This window comes from Strongyloides ratti, assembly GCF_001040885.1.
Source record: "Strongyloides ratti genome assembly S_ratti_ED321, chromosome : 2".
NCBI lineage: Eukaryota > Metazoa > Nematoda > Chromadorea > Rhabditida > Strongyloididae > Strongyloides > Strongyloides ratti.
Window position 1 is genome coordinate 3,623,177 of NC_037308.1, and position 21,264 is coordinate 3,644,440.

The window sequence follows — 21,264 nt, forward strand, 5'->3', positions numbered from 1 at the left end:
TATGAAAATTTGAATATATATATATATATATATATATATATAATTGTTGTAAAAAAGATAATAAAAGAAAAATATTTGAAGTCAACTTAAAATAAAAGTAGTATTTTGTATGATGATTATTAAAATTAAATAACATATTTTTTAATTAAAATATAGTAATATTATTAAATAGCAAAAATAATACTTTTTTTTACATTTAAACACTTTTACTTAAAAATATTTTATTTCACTAATAAAAAATATGATATATGTTAGAATATAATATTTAGAATAAATATATATATATATTTAGCATTTTATTGTCTTCCAAATGAATGAATATCAGCAGTTGTAATAGCTGTTGTTTGATTGGAAGCAGCAATAGAATCCATAAGTTTGTGAGTAAGAGATTCAAGAGAACGTCTTTTACGTCCCATTCCACCTCCACATCCACAACCACATCCGCATCCACATCCACATCCGCAACAACATCTATAATTAAATATATAAATAAGTAATTATTTATGGTAATATTATAACATACGGTCTACAGCAAGTTCTACAACAGGTAGTACAACATGTACAACATTTGCAACAACGGCAACAACATCTTCTAAAATTTTAAAGTAATTTTATTATATTATATTGTTTCTTACGGTCTACAACAACAACATCCACAACCACATCCTCCACCACATCCACAACATCCACATCCTCCTCCTTGACGTTTGACTCTAGCAAGTTCAGTAGAATTACCAGAAATCATTGGATTATTTAAAGTATCAACCAAAGCAGTTTCATTTGAAAATAATGTCATATCATTGACATTATTTCCAACTTCAGTACTATCACTTTTATTTAATGGAAGTAAATATGCTTGAGTAATAAAAAGAACCAAAAATAATCCACAATAAGCAGCTAATTTTCCTGGGAAAGAATTCATTTTTTTAGATGATTGTTGAAAATATAAAATATAAAGAATTAAATGATATTTTTCATTTTTCAGAATTCTTTAAATACTAAAATAAAATGAAGTATGATTAGGTAATAGTTACTAAGAATCAAGAATGACCAGTAGTTATTTTGACAGTACTGTCAAATATCCCATCATAATTTCCATGAAAAAGTATTTAATAATTTTTGACAGCATTCAAAAGTATACCTTCATATATCTAGATCATATAATAAAGAAACTTTCATTAGAAAATAAAATCTGTCAATATTGTTACTTACAAATGTTTGTATGTCAATTTTTAGTAACATATTAAGTTAAAAAAAAATAAAATATATATTTTAAAATTTAACTTATTATATATTTTTAGTTATTTGATAGATTTTTTAAAAATATAAATAAACTTCTATATATAATATTAATAATTTTATTTTACAATATAATATATATATACAAAGAAAGAAAAACTTTATTTTTAGTTTTCGAGAAATAATATATTCTTATATAAAATTTTTTTTTAATGTCTTATCATTTATTAATATCAATTATCAATTACTGTAAAAAATTTAAATAATAAAAAATGTTATATCTTATAATTTGAATCATTTTTATGGTGATAGGTAAAAAAAATTCAAACTCTGAACTTTTTTAGAAAATATGATACTGTTTTAAAACTTAAGATATTTTTGTTACATTTAATAAATGTATTATATGATAATATATTTTTAAATTTAAAGTATATAAAATTATATATATTTTATTTGTAAAAATATATTCTGCTAAATAAAACAATTCTGATTACACATATAAATTCATAAAAAAATTTTTTTTGTTTATTATTGTTTTTTAACTTGCTTATTTATACTAAGTATATAATGGTTTACTAATAAAGTCTTACTATTGTTATCTTAAAAATTTATTTTATTATATTCAAATTTAAAAAAGAATTTTTTTTTACATAAATTATCAAAATTATCATACAAATAAATAAAAATAAAATTAAGAAAATTGGTAGTAGATATTTTAATAAAATTTTCATTAATAAATAATTTTTAAAATCATTATTGTATTTTAAAAAGAAATTATACATATATATAATATTCGGATTTTCAAAAAAAAATTTCCAATACATAAGAGACTTTAAAATTATGCAATTATTAATTATATTAAAAATTCATCCGGCTTCAAAGACATCAAACGAATATAGTAGCATATTCAAATTCCAAAAAAAGTTGATTTTCTTTGTTCACATTTTTAGAGGTAAAGTCGAAAATCTAGAAAATTTTCAGCCAATTTCTATATTTCTAGAAATAATAATGTTATAGCTATAAAAAATTAATATTCTAGACCTACTTTTGAATAGAAATCGAATGAAACTGGTCCCATCTTTAAAGGGTCATTATTTGCTGAGATACTGAAAAGTCGGGAACAATGAATATTTTAGAAAAATTTCCGCCCTTGGTCATATCTCGCTTTATAGTGAAGATAATTGCAATCAGATTTCTGCAATCGTCTTCTAATGAGTTTTCATGTGGGGTCTACCTTAAAAAATTTTTTATACCTTTAACCACTTTTGAGATACAAAAAAATGGTGACAATAGATTACGCGCGAAAAAGTACCAATCACAGTATTTCAAGAACGGTTGAAAATTTTAAAATATTTTCAACGTAGGGTATACCTTAAATTACGAAAGAAACCCAGCGCACTAAGTTTCATGATTCTGTGACTTCATAAACGTGAGTTATTACACGATTCTTAAAGCTTTTTTTTTATCATATTTCTTATCATAACTTCATTTTTATAAGTCCTATGAAGATGTAAATAGGCTTAATGAATTTCTCGTAAAAAATTGATCTAGAAACAACTGTTTATTTATAAAATATCTCATTGTATCATAGAAGTTGAAATTTACATAAAAATATTCTCCAATTTCGCCTTCAACTTTGAATCCTTATAACTCCTGAAGTTTCAATTTTAAAATAATGTTTATTATATTCAAAATTCATCCCATTCCAAGGGCTATCGAATGACTATAGTGGCATATTCAAACTCCAAAAAAAGTTGGTTTTCTTTGTTCACATTTTTAAAGGTAAAGTCGGAAATCTAGAAAATTTTCAGCCAATTTTAATATCTCTGAAATTAATAATGCTATAGCTTTGAAAAATTATAATCTAGACCATCTTTTGAATAGAAATCGAATGAAACTAGTCCCATCTTCATAGGATGAGTATTTGCTGAGATACTGAAAAGTCGGGAACAATGAATATTTTAGAAAAATTTCCGCCTTTAGTCATATCTCGCTTCAAAATGAAGATAATTGCAGTCAGATTTCTGCAATCGTCTTCTAATGAGTTTTCATGTGGGGTCTACCTTCAAAAATTTTTTATACCTTTAACCGCTTTTGAGATATAAAAAAATGGTGACAATAGATTACGCGCGAAAAAGTACCAATCACGGTATTTCAAGAACGGTTGAAAATTTTAAAATCTTTTCAACGTAGGGTATACATTAAATCAAGAAAGAAGCACAGCGCAACAAATTTCATGGACATATGACTTCATTAACTTGAGTTATCGCTAGATTCTTAAAACTTTTTTCTAAACATATTTCTTATCATAACTTCATTTTTAGAAGTCCTATAAAGATGTAAATAGGCTGAATAAATTTGTCGTAAAAAATTAGTCTAGAATAAAGTATTTATTTTAAAAATTTTTCATTGCATCATGGAAGTTGAGATTTGCAAAAAAATATTCTAAAATTTCGCTCTTCGACTTTGAATCCTTATAACTTCTAAAGTTTCAATTTTCGAATATTGTTGATTATATTCAAAATTCATCCCATTTCAAGGGCTATCGAATGAATATAGTGGCATATTTAAATTCCAAAAAAAGTTGTTCATTTTTGGTCGCATTTTTAGAGGTAAAATCAGAAATCTAGAAAATTTTCAGCCGATTTTTATATCTCTGAAAATTTTAATGTCATAGCTATGAAAATTAATATTCTAGACCTACTTTTGAATAGAAATCGAATGAAACTAGTCCCATATTCATAGGATAAGTATTTGCTGAGATACTGAAAAGTCGGGAACAATGAATATTTTAGAAAAATTTCCGCCTTTGGTCATATCTCGCTTCAAAATGAAGATAATTGCAATCAGATTTCTGCAATCGTCTTCTAATGAGGTTTCATGTGGGATCTACATTCAAAAATTTTTTATACCTTTAACCACTTTTGAGATACAAAAAAATGGTGACAATAGATTACGCGCGAAAAAATACCAAGTTTCATATCTCAAGAACGGTTGAAAATTTGAAAATATTTTCAACGTAGAGTATACTTTAAATTACGAAAGAAACCCAGCGCACTAAGTTTCATGATTCTGTGACTTCATAAACGTGAGTTATTATACGATTCTTAAAACTTTTTTTTTTATCATATTTCTTATCATATCTTCATTTTTAGAAGTCCTATAAAGATGTAAAAAGGCTTAATGAATTTCTCGTAAAAAATTGATCTAGAATCATCCGTTTATTTTAAAAGTTTCTCATTGCATCATGGAAGTTGAAATTTGCAAAAAAATATTCCACAATTTCGCCCCTCATCTTTGAATCCTTATAACTTCTGAAGTTTCAATTTTCGAATATTGTTGATTATATTCAAAATTCATCCCATCTCAAGGGCTATCGAATGACTATAGTTGCATATTCAAATTCCAAAAAAAGTTGTTTTTTTAATTTTTATTATAAGGAAATTTTTTAATTACTATTTTTTCTTTATTTTTTTGTTGTTTTAAAATAAAAATTTTTTAATTAAATCAATATTGTAATTTAAAAAAAAAATTATGCACATGTATAATATTCAAATATTCAAAAAAAAATTCTATTACGTCAGTGGCTCTAAAATTAAGTCCATTTTTTTTATCACAGATCGGAAATAATTTTTTAAAAGTTAAATTAATCGTTTATATTTTGTATCTATAATATAAATAATTAAATAAATAGAATTTATTAAATATATATTTAATTTTAACATAAATTAATAAGTAGTATTTCATTTGATAAATGTCTATTCTTTCTTGTTAACTTTAACTATTCCATCTTGAAGTCTAGAAATCTTTCTTTCTATTGATTCAGAATAACTGTCTTCGTCAGTTCTTGGTTTTGAAGAATCATTAGAAGTTGATTCTTTGTTTTTTAAACTATTATTGGCAATGTTTTCTTCGTTTTTATCGTCAGAATAAGCTGATCCATCTGTAGAATTATTAATTATTGATTCATTAGCTATTTTATATGATGCGTTAGTGCCATCTTGTTCTGGTTCATCACCTGAAGATTCTATTTGCTCATCAGTAGTAGTTTCATTTGTATTTACATCTGGTGAAATTGAAGGAGGTAATATTGCTGAAGATGAAGAAGTTTGATAACTTTGTGATACAGAAGTTGAAATATTAACTTCTTCTGCTTTTTTTACATCTTCACTTTCTTTATCATCATCTGTTTTATCATTATTATTTATTATTTTTGTTTCTTCTTCAGAAATTTTTATACTTGTAGTAACTTCACTGGTTTTTTCTGAAGCTGGAACTTCATTTGTAGCATTTTTACTATCTTTTGGAACAGAACTTCCACTGTCATATCCTTCATTTGGTGAATTTCCTGAATTATTATTAGAATTATCTGAATTGTCAGAAGTTTTTTCTATATGTGGATCAGATTTTGATGGTGGTGAGGTATTTTCAGAATTATTTATTTCATCTACAGGTTCAACAGTTGTTAATGGAGGTTCTACTTCAACAATAGACGATTTTGAAGTAGAAGTTTCACTTTCATTACCAGATATTTTTTTGTCCTTTTTATTACTTTTTGGTTTTGGAATATCTCTATCTTTTGGAAGTTGATCAGTACGAGGAGGACAACGACAATAAGCTAAAATTATTTTGTTCAAAAAAAGAAACATAAATAAAATATTTTATGTTATAACTTACATCCATCCGATCCTGGTTCACCAGGACGTCCTGGAGATCCCGGTTGACCATCGTCACCTTTAGTTCCTGGTTCTCCTGCTGGACCAATTGGACCAACTGGGCCTTCATTACCAGGTTTGCCAGGTTCACCATCTTTACCTGGTTTTCCATCTGGCCCTGAAGGTCCTGGTGGTCCTTGTTCGCCAGGTTTTGAAAGTTTTTTAACTCCATCTTTTCCAACAGATCCTGGTTTTCCATCTTCACCTGGCTTTCCATCAGGTCCTGGTGATCCAGGTTTTCCTTCTGCTCCAGGAGCTCCTGGTTTTCCATCTTCACCAGGACTACCACTTTTTCCATCATCACCAGGTGGTCCTGGAGGACCATCATCACCAGGTGGACCAGCTGGACCTTAAAATTAAATATTATTCTCAATAAAAGTTCATAATTTTTTTTACCTGGTGGACATGATGCACAATCTCGTACAGGTCTAACTCCATTATCAAGTGATCCTGGATTTCCAGGTTTTCCTTTTTCACCTGGTAATCCTGGAAAACCATCAGGTCCCGGTAAACCATCAGGTCCTAAATTAAAAAAAAACAATATTAAATATTTATAAAATAAAAAAATAATAATAAACTAACCAGGTTCACCAACTTTATTACATTTTTTATTTTTTGCTTTATTTTCTTCTTGATTATTATCGGATTCATCAGTAGTTTCTTGTGGATAATTTCCTTGTTCAGTACCAGGTTCTCCTTGGTAATCCCTTTTATATCTAAAAATATTTCTTAATTCGGTAACCTTATTATTTCTTGTAAATATAATTGCATTCCATGTTACATTTGACAAAACCTAAAAATAAATTTTATTGTAAACAACATATTTACATGAAATTGCTCCAATTCTAATAGAGAATCTTCATAATAACTATTCATATCACTATAGAAAAATATAATTGAAACCAAAGATATTGATGTAAATATCCCGGTTAAATAAATGCAAATTGTCAACAAAGCTTCATGCTTCATAGTAATTTTTTTGAAATATTTTGTTAAAAAACTTTTTTGTATAAATTAATAAGTAATATTTTTGATGTCAATGCATGCCATTTTATATGATAATTTGAAAAAAATTTCAAAGAGATTTTTACAAAAGATTTTGATAAAAATATATTATTTTGAACTATCCTTTTTTAGATAAATCTTTTAAAAAACTTCCTTTTTAATTTTAATTATATTAGGCATTTTTCATGACAATTTGATTGAAAGTTTTAAACAGGAATCTTTATTAAATGATAATAATTTATTTGTTTTTTTATAGTTTTTTATACATAGCCACTCTAGTTTGAATTTTACAAAATTTTCTATATAATATTAATTAGTCATGTTATATACAAATATAATTTTACTATTTCAATCAGGAAAATTTAATCATGCTTTTGTTTTATCATATGTTTTGATAATCTCTTAGTAATCATAATATTTTTATTATTTTACCAGATTGTTAAGTTTTATCTAATATCACATCTTTTTTTAAAAAAACAATTAGCTCATTTTTTAAAATATTTCTTTTTAATATATATTTTATATTATTTTAAAAAAATTTAATTTATAAAAATGTTGTACCTTTTAATTTTAACTATTTATATATTTATAAGTAAAAATATTCCACCTCAATGTTTTTATTTAATGAAATAATATATTTAAACTTATAATGCTTTTGTTACATGTAAATAAATACACACTATGACAATCTATTTTTGCAAAAATAATATAACGTCCTTGAAGCTAAAAAAAAATAGAATCATATATATTTTATTTGTAAACATTTTTTTTTCCTGAACAAATGATACATATACTCTGTAAAAAAAATATTTTGAATACTTATTTGAATTCATGCAAAAAAATAATTCAAATCAGAAAATGTAAATTTAAAAAAAATAACTTTTATTAAAAATAACATATTTAACTGATAAGAAATTTTTAAAACAATGTATTTAAAACAACTTTAAAGTTACTGCTTTTTTTCTCGAAACATGTAAAAGAAACATTTGTAAACATTCAGAATGATGTTTTCAAAATTCAAAAAAAAATTTCTAAAAATCATAAGGAGAGACTTAAAAATAATAATATCTGCCAACAAAACAATGTGTGACAAAGCAGAATGAAATATCAGAGTGAGTAATATTGTGATAAGAAATTTTATTTTTAAAAATATATAATCATTCTTCCAAAATTTATTATAACACGAAACTATATAAGATGAAACTTATATATTGAAAAAAATAAATAACATGTATGAAAATCAAAATAATTAAAATCAAATGCCACAGAGTTGTAGAGAAAACTATAAACAACAACAATATTAGATTTTTATTAGAAGAATTCTAACTCTAAATTTTTTATGATTTAAATAAAAAAGTTGAAGTGTTAAAATAAATTTCAAAACACATAAAAAAAATGATAAAAACAACTAGTAAAAAAGTTTGTGATGTAGAGTGATCTAAACAATTCATCTGAAAAATTAATTTTGAATCTTCAATATTTAAATTATCAAAGTTTTTTATAACAAAAAATTTAGAAAATTCTTAAAGAAAAAATTTTTTAAATGTAAATATTTAATATACTGATGAGAATACACAATTTCTAAATTAAAACAAATTATTCTTGAAAATTTAATTCTGACACGAAAAGTTCTAGAACGAATATATTTCATAAAAAAATTAATAACTTTTTTCAAAATAGAGATAATTATATTTTGATTTCACAGGATAATATAAAACAATTTGAAGTACATTATAATGATGATTCTGAAGAAGAATTTCAACTGTGAAAATAAACAATAACCATTTGAAAAAATTAAAAGTTTAAAAAAATATATGACTCAAAATTTTTTGTTAAATAGAACAATAGATAAACAACTAAATTATAACTATCAAGATTGACAAAGTATTAAGGCAAAAAAAAAGTTATTGATGAAAAACACTTTTAACTGTCAATAAATAAATTATTAACTGTAATTCATAAATAATTTTATTTATAAAAAAAATAAACAAGTTTTTTTTTCTTATTTATAATAGTAAGCCTTAAAAAGAAGGTTGTTGGGTTAGTAAAAATGTAATTGTATGTAACGGAAGGATTAATAATTTTAATATATCAAATTTCTTATTCTCCTTGCATCAATTTTACAGAAAATTTTTGTTGTTATTTAGCATAAAAATACTGTATTAAAAAAAAAAAACTAAGTCTTTAAATATTGTATTTCTTTTGTATTACAAATGATGGTGAATTAAGATGGATAAATGAAAATGCGATGCACGTGTCCCTTTTTAAAATAATATTTTTCGTCACAAACATAAAATTTCCATCGCTCTTTGTTGATATATTAGTAGAGAAAAAGATACTTGAATACACATCATTGAATACTAACATAAATATATATATTTAACTAGGACATATGAAGGTTTTTTCTGAATGGTCTGATTCTCTTCATTTTAATAATCTCTTTTCTACTTTATTTTATATATTCTTTGCGAATATAACCATAGTATGAGTAACCATCATCATTTCTTTCTCCATACCATCTGGTGTAATATTATCTGCTCCTTTTAATAAATAGTATATATAGAATGAAGCGTTAGTATTATATATTTTATTCCGGTCTTTGAATAACAACATATTACTCTAGTTCTATGACCGAATGAAGTTGTATAACAACAACTATAAAGAGGCCTTCACCATCGCACTATTCATTCTAACTAAAAATTTTATCTTTTCACTATACGACCAATTTCCTATATACATTTATTAAAATTGAGCGGGTAGTTCTACATTTTTCGAAGGCCCTCCCTATTAAATGCTAACAAATATGTATCGTCAATACAGTATGACATTTTTATTCGCGTTTAAAAGTTGTGCATATAGTCGCACAATTTCAATGTTATTATTCATTTTAAGTCGAATAAATATATACAGTCGGTTTTTCATATATATATATATACATTATAGAGAGGAAACTAATGAAAATTTATAATATATATATATTTTAGTTATATATATATATATATATATAGAGGGGTTTTTGGTACTTACATACCTATCTTTTTAGAATATTTCTTAAGTTAACTTCTTTTATACAGTGGCTGTTAGTGTCGGTTGATTATAATAATTTACCTTGATATAATATAATAATATATCTTTTAGTCAGAAATTCGTTTCGGAGTTTTATGTATGTTACAGATAAATATTTTACACTTTTATTTATCATTTTTAGTATAGTGATACTATAAAGGTAAATTGATAGGAAAGTTGTATATACTTAACTAACTAAAAATATCTATAGCTATGGAATTGTTTGTAGTTCTAAATGTTTGCTATAAAACAAGGAAATGGTATCGTTAATACTATGGAAATTATTTTGCCATGTATATTGTTTGAATCTTTTATATAGATTCCACCAGGTATAGGTAGTGTAGTTTTCAGTATTTTCATCAATGATATTTTTGTTATCAAAATACCAAGCAAACAGTTGGTATACAGTTGTAGTATAAACATTTTATATATATACATTGAAATAAAGAAATCTACAATTTTTGTTTTTAAAATTTAAAAATTATCTTCTAAAATATATTATATACCTTAATGATAATATAAAACCAGTAATATAACATTAATTAATTAAATTTAGCTATCTATATTTTCAGTTACATTTCTTAATGAAATGGAAAGCGGATTCAATCTAATGAAATAGATTTTTTTTTGCTTCAAAACCTAATGCAATTGTATTTTTAAGCCATAAATAAAAAATTACTATGTGTTCTTTTTTTTTTTTTTAAAAAAAATTTTTTATTGTTTAGAGTAAGCTTTTATATATTGTATATTTTACTAGTATATATATATATATTTTTTTTCTCATTTAATATGAAATGACCTGTAAAAATTACTAATTAATATATTTTTTTTGAATATATTATCGTCTTTTAAATGGACGTTAAAATAATTGTTTTGGAAAAAAAATATATATATATATATATATAATAATATTCCTCCAAAGAGTGTATTAAGAATAATTTTAAGAATTATTGTTGATACCGTGACTATTATCTTGAATTTAATACTCTTCATATGTCCTTCATATAATTATATGTGTCCTTCAATAACACTACTTGGTTCTTCCATTTTTTTATTATTTTTTATTTTCACTTCCATCAGTACATTAGGAAGCCTTTTCATTGTTTATATAACAGTCAAAGGTGAATTACCATATTGTAAAGGTGAAATTTTTTTTAGATTTTTCATTTCAACTGGTTTTTATTTACTTATTCTTTTATGTTCACAATCTTTTCATCTGCACTTTTATTGGTAATTCTCTCAAATGAATAAATTATTGTTGTTGAACCAATACTTCCCCACTTTGAGTAAACTATTCTTTATAAGAGAGAGAGAGACTGAGAGCGAGAATATGTGTATGAAGTAAAGAAAAAAAAAATAGAAAAAAAAAAAAATAAAAATCTCGTAAATAATTCGTTTATTTTATATTTAATATACTACGATGTAAAATGTACATACGGGTTCTAATGACATAACTATAATTTTAGGATGCCAATTGAAGAAATCAGTCATATCACCGAAGATGTTTTATCTTACATGTGTACATTAGCCGTTCAAAAATGTTCTAAAAAATCAGAAAAGAAAAAAGCTGCATGTGGTGGGGAAGCTATGAGAAAAAGATTATTAATAAAAAATTTTGTGGCTTTTCTTCTTAAACAAGAAACAATTTTGAAACAAAAAAAAGAAAAAATGATAATAGATGATAGTAAAGCTAATGAAACAGAGGAATATGATTTTGATGAAGAATCATGTACTGATGGATACATTGGAAATGAACATCTAGGTCTTTATGGTAGTAGTGATTCTTCTAATCACCCTCATCCTGAGTTGGATGACGAGGAGATTGATGAGGATAGTTATGAGGATGATGAAAAACGTCTGTTGTCGGATGATGAAATGTCTGAAAATTCCTGTCCTGAAGTCCATGATTCTATGTTTAATTTTGGTAATTATATGGATGGGAATAATGTTATGTCTGATAACTGGGAAGATACTAACAAATTAACTGGACACAAATATCCATTGTATGTTTATTTTATTTTAAATTATTTTTTTTTTTACATAATATTTTTTTTAGTTTATTATCTGGAGAAGAAAATCATGATCAATTTTCATCTCCATATTCTTGTATGACAAGTTCCTATAATGATCGTACTACTATTCATGTTGATAATAATTCTGATTGCCTATTTGATGATCTCTCAGTAAATGATAATTTAGGAACTAAAAATACAGTATTTGAAGATGATTCTGGTTTTTATAAAAAACAAGTGAAAGATGATTATTCCTTAAATAATCTTGAGAATATAGTTAGTTTTAATTTTTCTCAATTATTTAAATATTTATTTATCTTTTAGTCTTATTCACCACCATGTATGTCTCCTTTACGAACTTCTAATTGTCGATTCGAAGGATCATTCCGTCGTTTATATACGGATCTTGATACAATGAATACTGTAGTCGAAGAAGGAAATTATATGTTGAATGAGAGAATTGATGAAAATTTAAATGTGCAAACGGAACATCTTCATGAGGATTTTTCTAATAATATTAATATAAATTCAAATTATTCTAATTTAACGGATTTTGATTCGGAGTTTTCTTCTCCGATTCCCCAAACTCGGAAAAGGTCAATGAGTGAACGTTTTTATACAGAGGACGATTACACTATTGGCAATTCTTCTCTTAATTATATGATGCTCAATTCCTCTCCAAAGAGACTTAAATTGTAAATATTTTTTGTACATATGATATTTGGTGGAAACATTAATTTATATATTTTAGTTTGATAAGGATTTCTTTGTCATAGACATTTCCAATTAATTGTCTACACTGTTATTTTTTTTTAATTTAAGATGATAGTCATTTTTTAAACAGTGTATACTTTTGATTAAAATTATTGTCTTTTAGGTAGTTGTTGTAGATCTTTTTTGAATTCCTATTTAATTATTATAACTGAAATAGGGCATCATTTGATTCGGCACTGCCAAGACGCCAAAAAAAAAATGCTTTAAATTCAGCGTTTCTCCGTTGTTAATTATAATAATAATATGTTAGAAGAAGAGTCTTCATCATTTTATTTTTTATTATTTTTTTTTTTTTTTATTATTTAAAAATTGTTATATATCTATCTATCTTAAAATAATTTTTAATTAATTGTATGTTAACTGTATCTCTATCATTCCTTAGTTATTTTAAAAAAAAACGCAAAAAAAGAATAAAATTTTTAATAAGATATCGTTTTATATGTTGTACAGCTTTTTTTTTTTTATGAAAATGATTAATTTTGGTTTATTCATCGAATGAACAAATACTGGTTAGGAGTAACTTGTACAAATAGTCTGTTATATTAAAAGTACAATTTATATTAGGATAAAAATAGATGGTGATTGATAGTTTTACCATTGAAATTCTTCAACAAAACAGTAACATAACTATACATAAAATAATACTTGTAAAAAAAAGCAGGTATTACCAAACAAAAGAACAGCCTTTTTGATATTCTTCTTCTTAATTAGAGAGTTTTACTTTACCTATTGTTGATTATTTTTTTTATTAAAGAAAATATTTATTTTTAAATGATTAGTAAAACGAAAGAAATATATGAATCATAAAATATATATATATATAAATAAGATGTTAATTATAAGATAAAATTTTTTGGCTATTTAATGAACAAATATAATAAATATAGATTTTCATTATATAATAATCTTTGTATAGTCATATTATTTTTGATAAAATAAATACAAAAAGTGATAAAAATTATTAACAAAGTAATTGATCATTGAAGAAAAATTTGTCAAAATTGTAAAACTTTTAAGTATAATAAAAAAAAGCCCACATACAAATAACTTTTTTTCCTTATCATTTTATCAATTTTGGTATTAATCATATAATTTTCTATTTAACAGAATATTTAGTTTTGTGCTTCTCTAATCTTTTTTGACATTTTAATATTTTTTACATGTATTTGTAGTTAAGATAAGCCTTACAATCATTAGTGTGGTTTTTCAAAAAGTGTTCTTGATCTTTTTGTAAAATTAAAATGAAGTCGCTTTTAATTTGTAAAAAAAATTATCTTAGATTTTTATTAAAAAAATTTATTTGTTTTTGAATTTTCTCTGTCAAAATCTGATTTTCAAAAAAGAATCTTTTCCATAAAAGTTACAGATTTTATTAATATGTTAAGTATTATTATACTTTTAAATATTTCTTTTTTGAAAAAACTTTTTTAACTATTTTTTAAATTTCGAATTATAAAAAAGTTTGATATTTATTGATATTGAAAGTTGAAAATTTATTTTTCATATGGAATATCTTAATCATTTAATTAAACATATCATTCCACTAGTTGTTATTATTAAATTCATTTTTCATGTGCTTTAAAAAGTTTTCAAGACTAAAAGTTTTTTCTTTTTATTCAAAAGAATGTTAGAGTCAGAATTCTTTCATGAAATTCTAGTATATTGTTTTTAACACACTTTTCTACCATTCGGTGACAATTAATTTCAAATATCTTAGTTTTAAAAAATGTTATTTACTTTCTTAAAAATAATTTTTGTCTTTTAACTTCTAATTTTTTTTTGTGTTTTAATGAACTTTTGAAAGGTGATTATTTGTTTTCTTTAAAAATATGTTATTTAAAAAAAAGTTTTTACAATTGAAATATATATATAATCCTATTTGTTTTAAATTTCTAAAAATTATTATATATTCATTAGAAAATATTTATATATAATTTATTTTTCAAAATATAATAAAATAATTATAAACATAAAAATTTTTATCACAATCTAAAAAAAATAACCTTGATATTAAATTTTCCAATTTGAAAAATATACACTTTAAAGTAATCTTGTGAATATATTGTTTCTTGAAAGACCACCGTTTTTCTAAAAAAAAAATTCATGCGTAATAAAGTGTAATAATTATAATGAAATCATTTTAAAATTTGATTAAGAAAATATGATAAACTTTCTTTTTCTAACTTTGTTGACTGTTCAGTTTCTAAATAAAACAATAAGATAATTTATACATACTTTTCATTTTAACACCCACCATATTTAGATGTATGGCATATATGTCTAATGATAAAAAAAAAACATCAAATTTTCATATTATAAAAAAATAATTATGTACATTTAGTTAATGACATTTGTAATTTCAAATTGTTTTTAGAATATAAAAATTTATTGTAATATCGTATGTTCCAAAGTAATAAATTATTCATATAATTTCTTTTACGTAATAATTTCCTATTTATTTTTAAACAAGATTATATATTAAAAAAAAATTATATAATAGACATGTCAAAATACTGTCGTGAAAAAAAAACGAACAATTCTTCAACTGAGTATAAAATCATATCTTTGCATGCAAATATTAATATTCTTTATATAAAAATAATTTTTTTTTTGAAAATTTGCATGATTTTCTAGAATAAAAGTTTTATGCATGTTTTCTTATATTTGTTACTTTGTTATATAAAAATTTGATAAAGTTAAAAAAATTGTATTTTTAAACAAAGTAAATATAAGAATCTTTAGTTAATGAAGAGTTATAAATTATTAAAAAAAATAAATATTAATGATTTATTAATGGTTAAAAGAAAATTTACAATATCTAAAACTAAAGGCAGTTTTTGAAAGTATATTTTTAAAGATAATATTATTTTAGAAGAAAAAAAAATGTTACCTTCACCGTGTTACTGTTGGTATAACTATAAACATTTGTAGGTAAATGAATATCCTCTCAAACCTGACCATGGTTCTATATCTATTCTTTTAAAAGTTTCTGATTTACAGTGGCAAAAAATAACTGAATCTGCCACAGAATTTAATGTTTCCCCTGATTCATGAATCTCACCAATAACCCTAAGTACATTCCGACGACCAAAACATTCTAATGGATATAGTTCTTCTATAGGTTTACAAAAACTTAATTGTATTGACTTATCAATATTCATAACTTTTGATTTATCATCATAATTGCATGTATCTTCATATCCCTCATCAGTATCTTCAGTTTCTGGACATCGACAAATAGGAGTATCATTAACCTCAGAACTTCCATCATAATTAAATTTTGTTAATGGTTCAACAGACTCATCATAAAGTGGAAAACTTTCTCCTGATCCTTCACCAGATCCTTCAACATCACTATCACCTTTCAATGAAATATTTTCAATTGAATTATCAAGAATATGAAAAATTTTAACCTGACCTCTACAGGCTTGATATGGAAGACATATAGATAAGTTAGAATATTTTGATTCTCCAGAAATAAGTATTAAATAAAATAAAAAACTAAAAAACAGTACTAGAAAATTCATTTTTGACAATTTCCTATAGATATATAAAATAAACAACAGAAGAATAGTATATAAGATAAATCTTTTCTACGATTAGTTATTTTAAACGCCCAATCTATCAATTAAAAAGTTATAATACTATAAACTAATGAATGAAACAGATCATCCTCATAATTTGTTAAACAGGTGTAAAACGAATATTTGATTTATATAATGAAAAGAAAGATGCTTTTCAAAAGAAGAATGAGGCAATTTTAAAAAGGAACATGTTAAGAGTCTCAATATAATGAGATGTTTGTCGAAGAATGAATGAAATATAAATGTTAAATTCTTATAAAAATGCTGTGTTTTATGATGTGACAGAATACTAGATGGCATTAAATTTTAAACATAATTATAAATTTGAGTGCACTTTAAGTAGTGGTATCTGTCTAAAACCTGATGACTTTAACAACAATTAAGCATTTGTTGACGTGTATAATAGTTTTCAAGTCAAGATGTTGATCTCAGTTTGATAGATTACTTTCTGAAAGATATATTTATAATATTAATTATGAAATCTGTTAACTGACCTGTTACATAATGATTGAAAACCTTTCTTTAAAATTACATAGTGTTCTTTGAATTAACCGATTCAAGTACTTTTATCCAAAAAAAATATGTTTTTTAATAACAAATTTTATTTTTATTATATAATTATAATATTTATTGTTATAAATAATATCATAAAATAACAAAAATATATATATATATATTTTTATTTTAAAAAAAAAAACACCTAGGTAAAAAAATATTTTTTTGTATATTAAAAATTCTCATTTGTCATTTCACCAATTGTAATATTGTGTAGAAACACACATTTCCAATTGAACAAACACCATGCGCATATACATACTAGCTCGATATTCTTCCTCTTAAATTATCATTTAAAAATTTCTATTAATATCTTTGCCTTCTATTTTAATCAGTTGTTTAGTCTAATTACTAAATTACTAACAATTATTTTATTTTCTATGTAATATAATTAGAAAAAAATATACTAAAAAACAAAAAAAAATCTACTAATTTTTTTTTTTTAATTTATTGGGTTATTTGGAAATTTTTGTCTTGTAAGCATATTTTATCTAACCCTAACACGTTTTATGCTAACAAAATTTTTTGACGTGGCTATATAAAACTTTTGAAATTAATATGCCTAATGCAATTGCTGGATCACTACATCCATCAAATAAAGATGCTATATCAATGTATGTTATGATAGATATACAGAATATCTCAAAAATTAAAGTGTTTTTTTTTTATTTTTTCTTTTTAATTTATACTAATTTTAATAGATAATATTTTTATCATTTTTAAAATCATTAAAATTTAGTTGTTGCAACCAAAGTTTTGAGTGTACTATATATGTAAGAAATTTATATTCTTAGAAACATTTTTGTTTTTTTTTCAATGTAACATTTAATTATTCTAATTTTTCTTTTAATTCCTATTTAAAAATAATGAGGATAATTACAAAAAGTTAAGTTATAATATTTTTTTTTAATTTTAATATCTTAAAATTGCATATTTGTCAATTGCTATCATATTAAAAAATAGAAAATTAATATGAAAAATTTTTTGTATAAAGCTTTTACATATCTTCAATGAATTAAATAAGTTTTATTAAGCGAACTTATAATAGTTGTATAAAAAATTTATTGAAATAGTTAAATTTTTTCTAAAATAGAACTTGTAAAAAAAACTTTTAAGATAAAATTACACTTTTGTTTGTAATTAAACTTTTTAAAATTATTTATGTAAATATTATTTACTTTGTCTATAGTAATTTGATTGTAATAAATGTTAGAAAAAAAAAAGTCACAAACATCTAAATGTCAGCTGTCGAATGACAAATATAAATGAAAGAAAAATAATGTTAAAAAAAATATATTAAAGTTTAAAAAAACACCCTAATTTTTGAGGTATATTGTATTATAAAATAAATAATAATAGTAATTATTATTATTATTATAGAAATAATAAAGGTCTTATTGCTTTGGGAACTCAGTCATTAATAACAATCCTTGATATTCATACAACAAAAATATTACAAGTTTTAGATAAACATACATCAGCTGTTAATATAGTATCATGGAGTCCTGAACAATCCTTTATACGCCAAAATGAGGTTGATCCAAAATTAGTTACAACTGATATAACAGGTCAAATTATTATATGGGATGTATTTGCAGGATCACCAATTTCTAAATTTAAATATACTAATACAACTGTTAAAGATTTACAATGGTTAACGTGGCAAGATGCTAATAGAGATTTCTTACTAACAATTCATTCTACAGATATATTAGTTCTTTGGAACACAGATAATGGTGAAATAATATGGGAATATAAATTTTCACAAAAAATTTTTAAAATGATTCAAGATTGTTTTGAAAATGATTGTTTTTATTTTACAACAACAGGTTGTGAAATTTTACAATTAAAAAATGTTTTTGTTGATAAAAAACCAACAGGAAATCCTAAAATTATTCCTATATCATTTTCTAATGGTAATCAAGAAAATCTTATAACACATATAAAATGTCATAGAGCATATCCAAATATAATTTTTGTTGCAATATATAATGAATTATTATGTTATGATATTCCATCAAATAAAATTATATATAGAGAAAATATAACAAATTTAGTACAAATATTACCCTGTGCTGATAGAGATGCCTTTTTTTTAGTTCATTCAGATGGAATGATATCATTTAAAGTTGGTAAAATAACTGTTGATGAAGATAAAGATCAAACATTTTTTATTTATGAAAAAATTTGCCATTCAGAATCTTCTAGACCAAATCCAAAAAATAAAATTATATCTGCTGATATGTGTAATGTTACAGAAAATACAATAACTGTTGTATATAATACAGGAAAAATTTTAAATTATCAATTATCATTACCAAATTCTAAATCATCATTTATTTATAGAACTAAATATTTATCTGATTCTGTTTTATTAGATGAAAAAATTCATAATAATTGTTTTAAATTATCACTTATACAAGCAAATCAATTTCCAACATTGTCACATTCTCCAACTGTTATACGTGTTCGTTCTATGGATGATATAGATATTGAAACTGATTTATATAAGGGTAAACAAATTATTGCTGTTGGTACAAATTCTGGTAGTATATTTTTAATAGATGCTTATGATTTTACAATATTAAAAGAATTTAAAATACATAATTCACCAGTAAAATGTTTAGAATTTAATGGAGCTAATTCAATAATATCATCATCATATAGTGCAGCATTAACAACAAGTTCCTATGTTAAAAATCATTTATATGTATGGGATATTCAGACAGGTGTTAAAAAAATGTTAAGAAGTGAAGTTGAGGAGAGTCCTATACGAATGTTAAGAGTATCTTATTATCATTGTTATGTAGCTTTATGTTTTCAAAATGAACCTTTAGAAATTTGGGATTTAAGAAATTTAAAACTTTTAAGAAGAATGAGTCGAAGTTGTCCATTAATTTTAGATATGGCATGGAGTTGTAAACATCATAAACTTAATGTTATTTCTGAAGAAATGAATATATATAAAGAAAATTTAGTTGTTTTAGATAATGAAAATCATTTATTTCATGTTGTAGTAAAAGGGCTTCAGGTAAGAGATGGAAAAGAAGTTAGTACAGATTGGAAAAGAGGAAGTAGTAGAATTAAATGTATGGTATGGAAAGATGATTTATTAGCTTATGGTGATACAAATAATAAAATAGGTGTATGGGATTTAAATAACAAAAAATGTCGTGAAGCTAGAATAGACGATTTTGGCCCTATATTAAAAATGGTTTTTTGCAAATTATATGGCGATAATTCATTGACAGTTGTTCATTCAAATGGTATAGCAATTTGGGATGTCTGCAGTATGAAAATAATTCGTTCATTTACAACAAAAGGATCTATGATTATAGATTGTGATTTATCAGGAACAAATCCTATATATATAACCACCGATTCAACTTTGAAAATGGCTGATTATAATAATAAAAGTAAAACAATTCAGTCTGATGAAAGGCCAATTTTATTTAATATGGGTTTTGTAAGAAAATTAAAAACAATTCCATCAGATTCAAATACTTTCAATGAAATTAAAGAAATATTTAAAGAAAATTTTGGAGATGAAATATTAGATAAAATATCAAAGATGGATAAAGTATCTGCCTATACTTTTATACTAAAATTTATTGGTGATGTAGATGCAGCAAAATTATTTGCCATTATTGAAAATAATATTCATCCAGAAAAATTATTACCACCATGTCTGTTATTATTTTGGCCTGAAAATATATTTAAAAAAAGAATTGAAGAAAAATTAAATATTCTTATTAATGATTGTACAACAAAAGAACAACTTGAAAAAAATATTGAATTGGCAATTGTTCTGGGGAAAAATGATTTAGCAAGTCAATTATTACTAGATACAGCAATGACTTCTGAAAAAGATAGTCGTTTTAATGCATATCGAGCATGCCTTTTGTCGGCTAATTTTGATTCTGAAAGTTGTCGATGTTTTATAAAACTTGTCGCCATGAACATGATAGCAAATGGTAATATAAATGATGGTGTGCAAATGTTATTTTTAATAGATCATGGGTTAGATGCTTGTAAACATTTACAACTTCAAGGAAACTGGTTACAAAGTGTTCTTTATGCTAAAGCTAACAATAAAATTGATGTTAAAGAAGTAATTAAAAAATTTGCAGATCAACTTTTAACTGAAAATATATTTCAAAAGAGTTTGGCAATTAAATTATATGCTAGTATTCAGTATTGGCATGAATGTATTGGGGCACTCATGCTGTCTAATGACATAAAACTAGCTGAAGCAATAAAGAGTGTCACGAATTCATTACAAACTACAGAGGAACAGTAAACAAAGGATATTTT

The 21,264-nt window shown here is 23.6% G+C and overlaps 5 protein-coding genes across 5 annotated transcripts; 2 read left to right on the forward strand and 3 right to left on the reverse strand.

The window, feature by feature from the left end:
• Window positions 1-296: 296 nt before the first annotated feature.
• SRAE_2000115300 (Metallothionein, family 4, echinoidea-containing protein) lies at window positions 297-922 on the reverse strand (the record flags this gene model as incomplete). The annotated part of the gene is made up of 3 exons (XM_024652071.1): window positions 297-471; window positions 524-592; window positions 636-922. The coding sequence occupies 3 exons, from the start codon at window positions 920-922 to the stop codon at window positions 297-299; spliced, it is 531 nt and encodes a 176-aa protein (XP_024505685.1).
• Window positions 923-4,997: 4,075 nt separating this feature from the next.
• SRAE_2000115400 (Collagen triple helix repeat-containing protein) lies at window positions 4,998-8,610 on the reverse strand (the record flags this gene model as incomplete). The annotated part of the gene is made up of 5 exons (XM_024652072.1): window positions 4,998-5,857; window positions 5,917-6,303; window positions 6,351-6,476; window positions 6,537-6,747; window positions 8,581-8,610. The coding sequence occupies 5 exons, from the start codon at window positions 8,608-8,610 to the stop codon at window positions 4,998-5,000; spliced, it is 1,614 nt and encodes a 537-aa protein (XP_024505686.1).
• Window positions 8,611-11,492: 2,882 nt separating this feature from the next.
• SRAE_2000115500 (Hypothetical protein) lies at window positions 11,493-12,813 on the forward strand (the record flags this gene model as incomplete). The annotated part of the gene is made up of 4 exons (XM_024652073.1): window positions 11,493-12,028; window positions 12,082-12,313; window positions 12,362-12,732; window positions 12,789-12,813. The coding sequence occupies 4 exons, from the start codon at window positions 11,493-11,495 to the stop codon at window positions 12,811-12,813; spliced, it is 1,164 nt and encodes a 387-aa protein (XP_024505687.1).
• Window positions 12,814-14,990: 2,177 nt separating this feature from the next.
• SRAE_2000115600 (Hypothetical protein) lies at window positions 14,991-16,338 on the reverse strand (the record flags this gene model as incomplete). The annotated part of the gene is made up of 3 exons (XM_024652075.1): window positions 14,991-15,014; window positions 15,702-15,726; window positions 15,770-16,338. 3 exons carry the CDS (start codon window positions 16,336-16,338, stop codon window positions 14,991-14,993), a joined length of 618 nt encoding a protein of 205 aa, XP_024505688.1.
• A 1,170-nt stretch (window positions 16,339-17,508) lies between these two features.
• Window positions 17,509-21,250, forward strand: SRAE_2000115700 (WD40 repeat and Quinonprotein alcohol dehydrogenase-like superfamily domain and WD40/YVTN repeat-like-containing domain and WD40-repeat-containing domain-containing protein; the record flags this gene model as incomplete). Its single annotated transcript, XM_024652076.1, has 2 exons — window positions 17,509-17,564; window positions 18,331-21,250. The coding sequence occupies 2 exons, from the start codon at window positions 17,509-17,511 to the stop codon at window positions 21,248-21,250; spliced, it is 2,976 nt and encodes a 991-aa protein (XP_024505689.1).
• Between the last annotated feature and the right edge of the window lie 14 nt (window positions 21,251-21,264).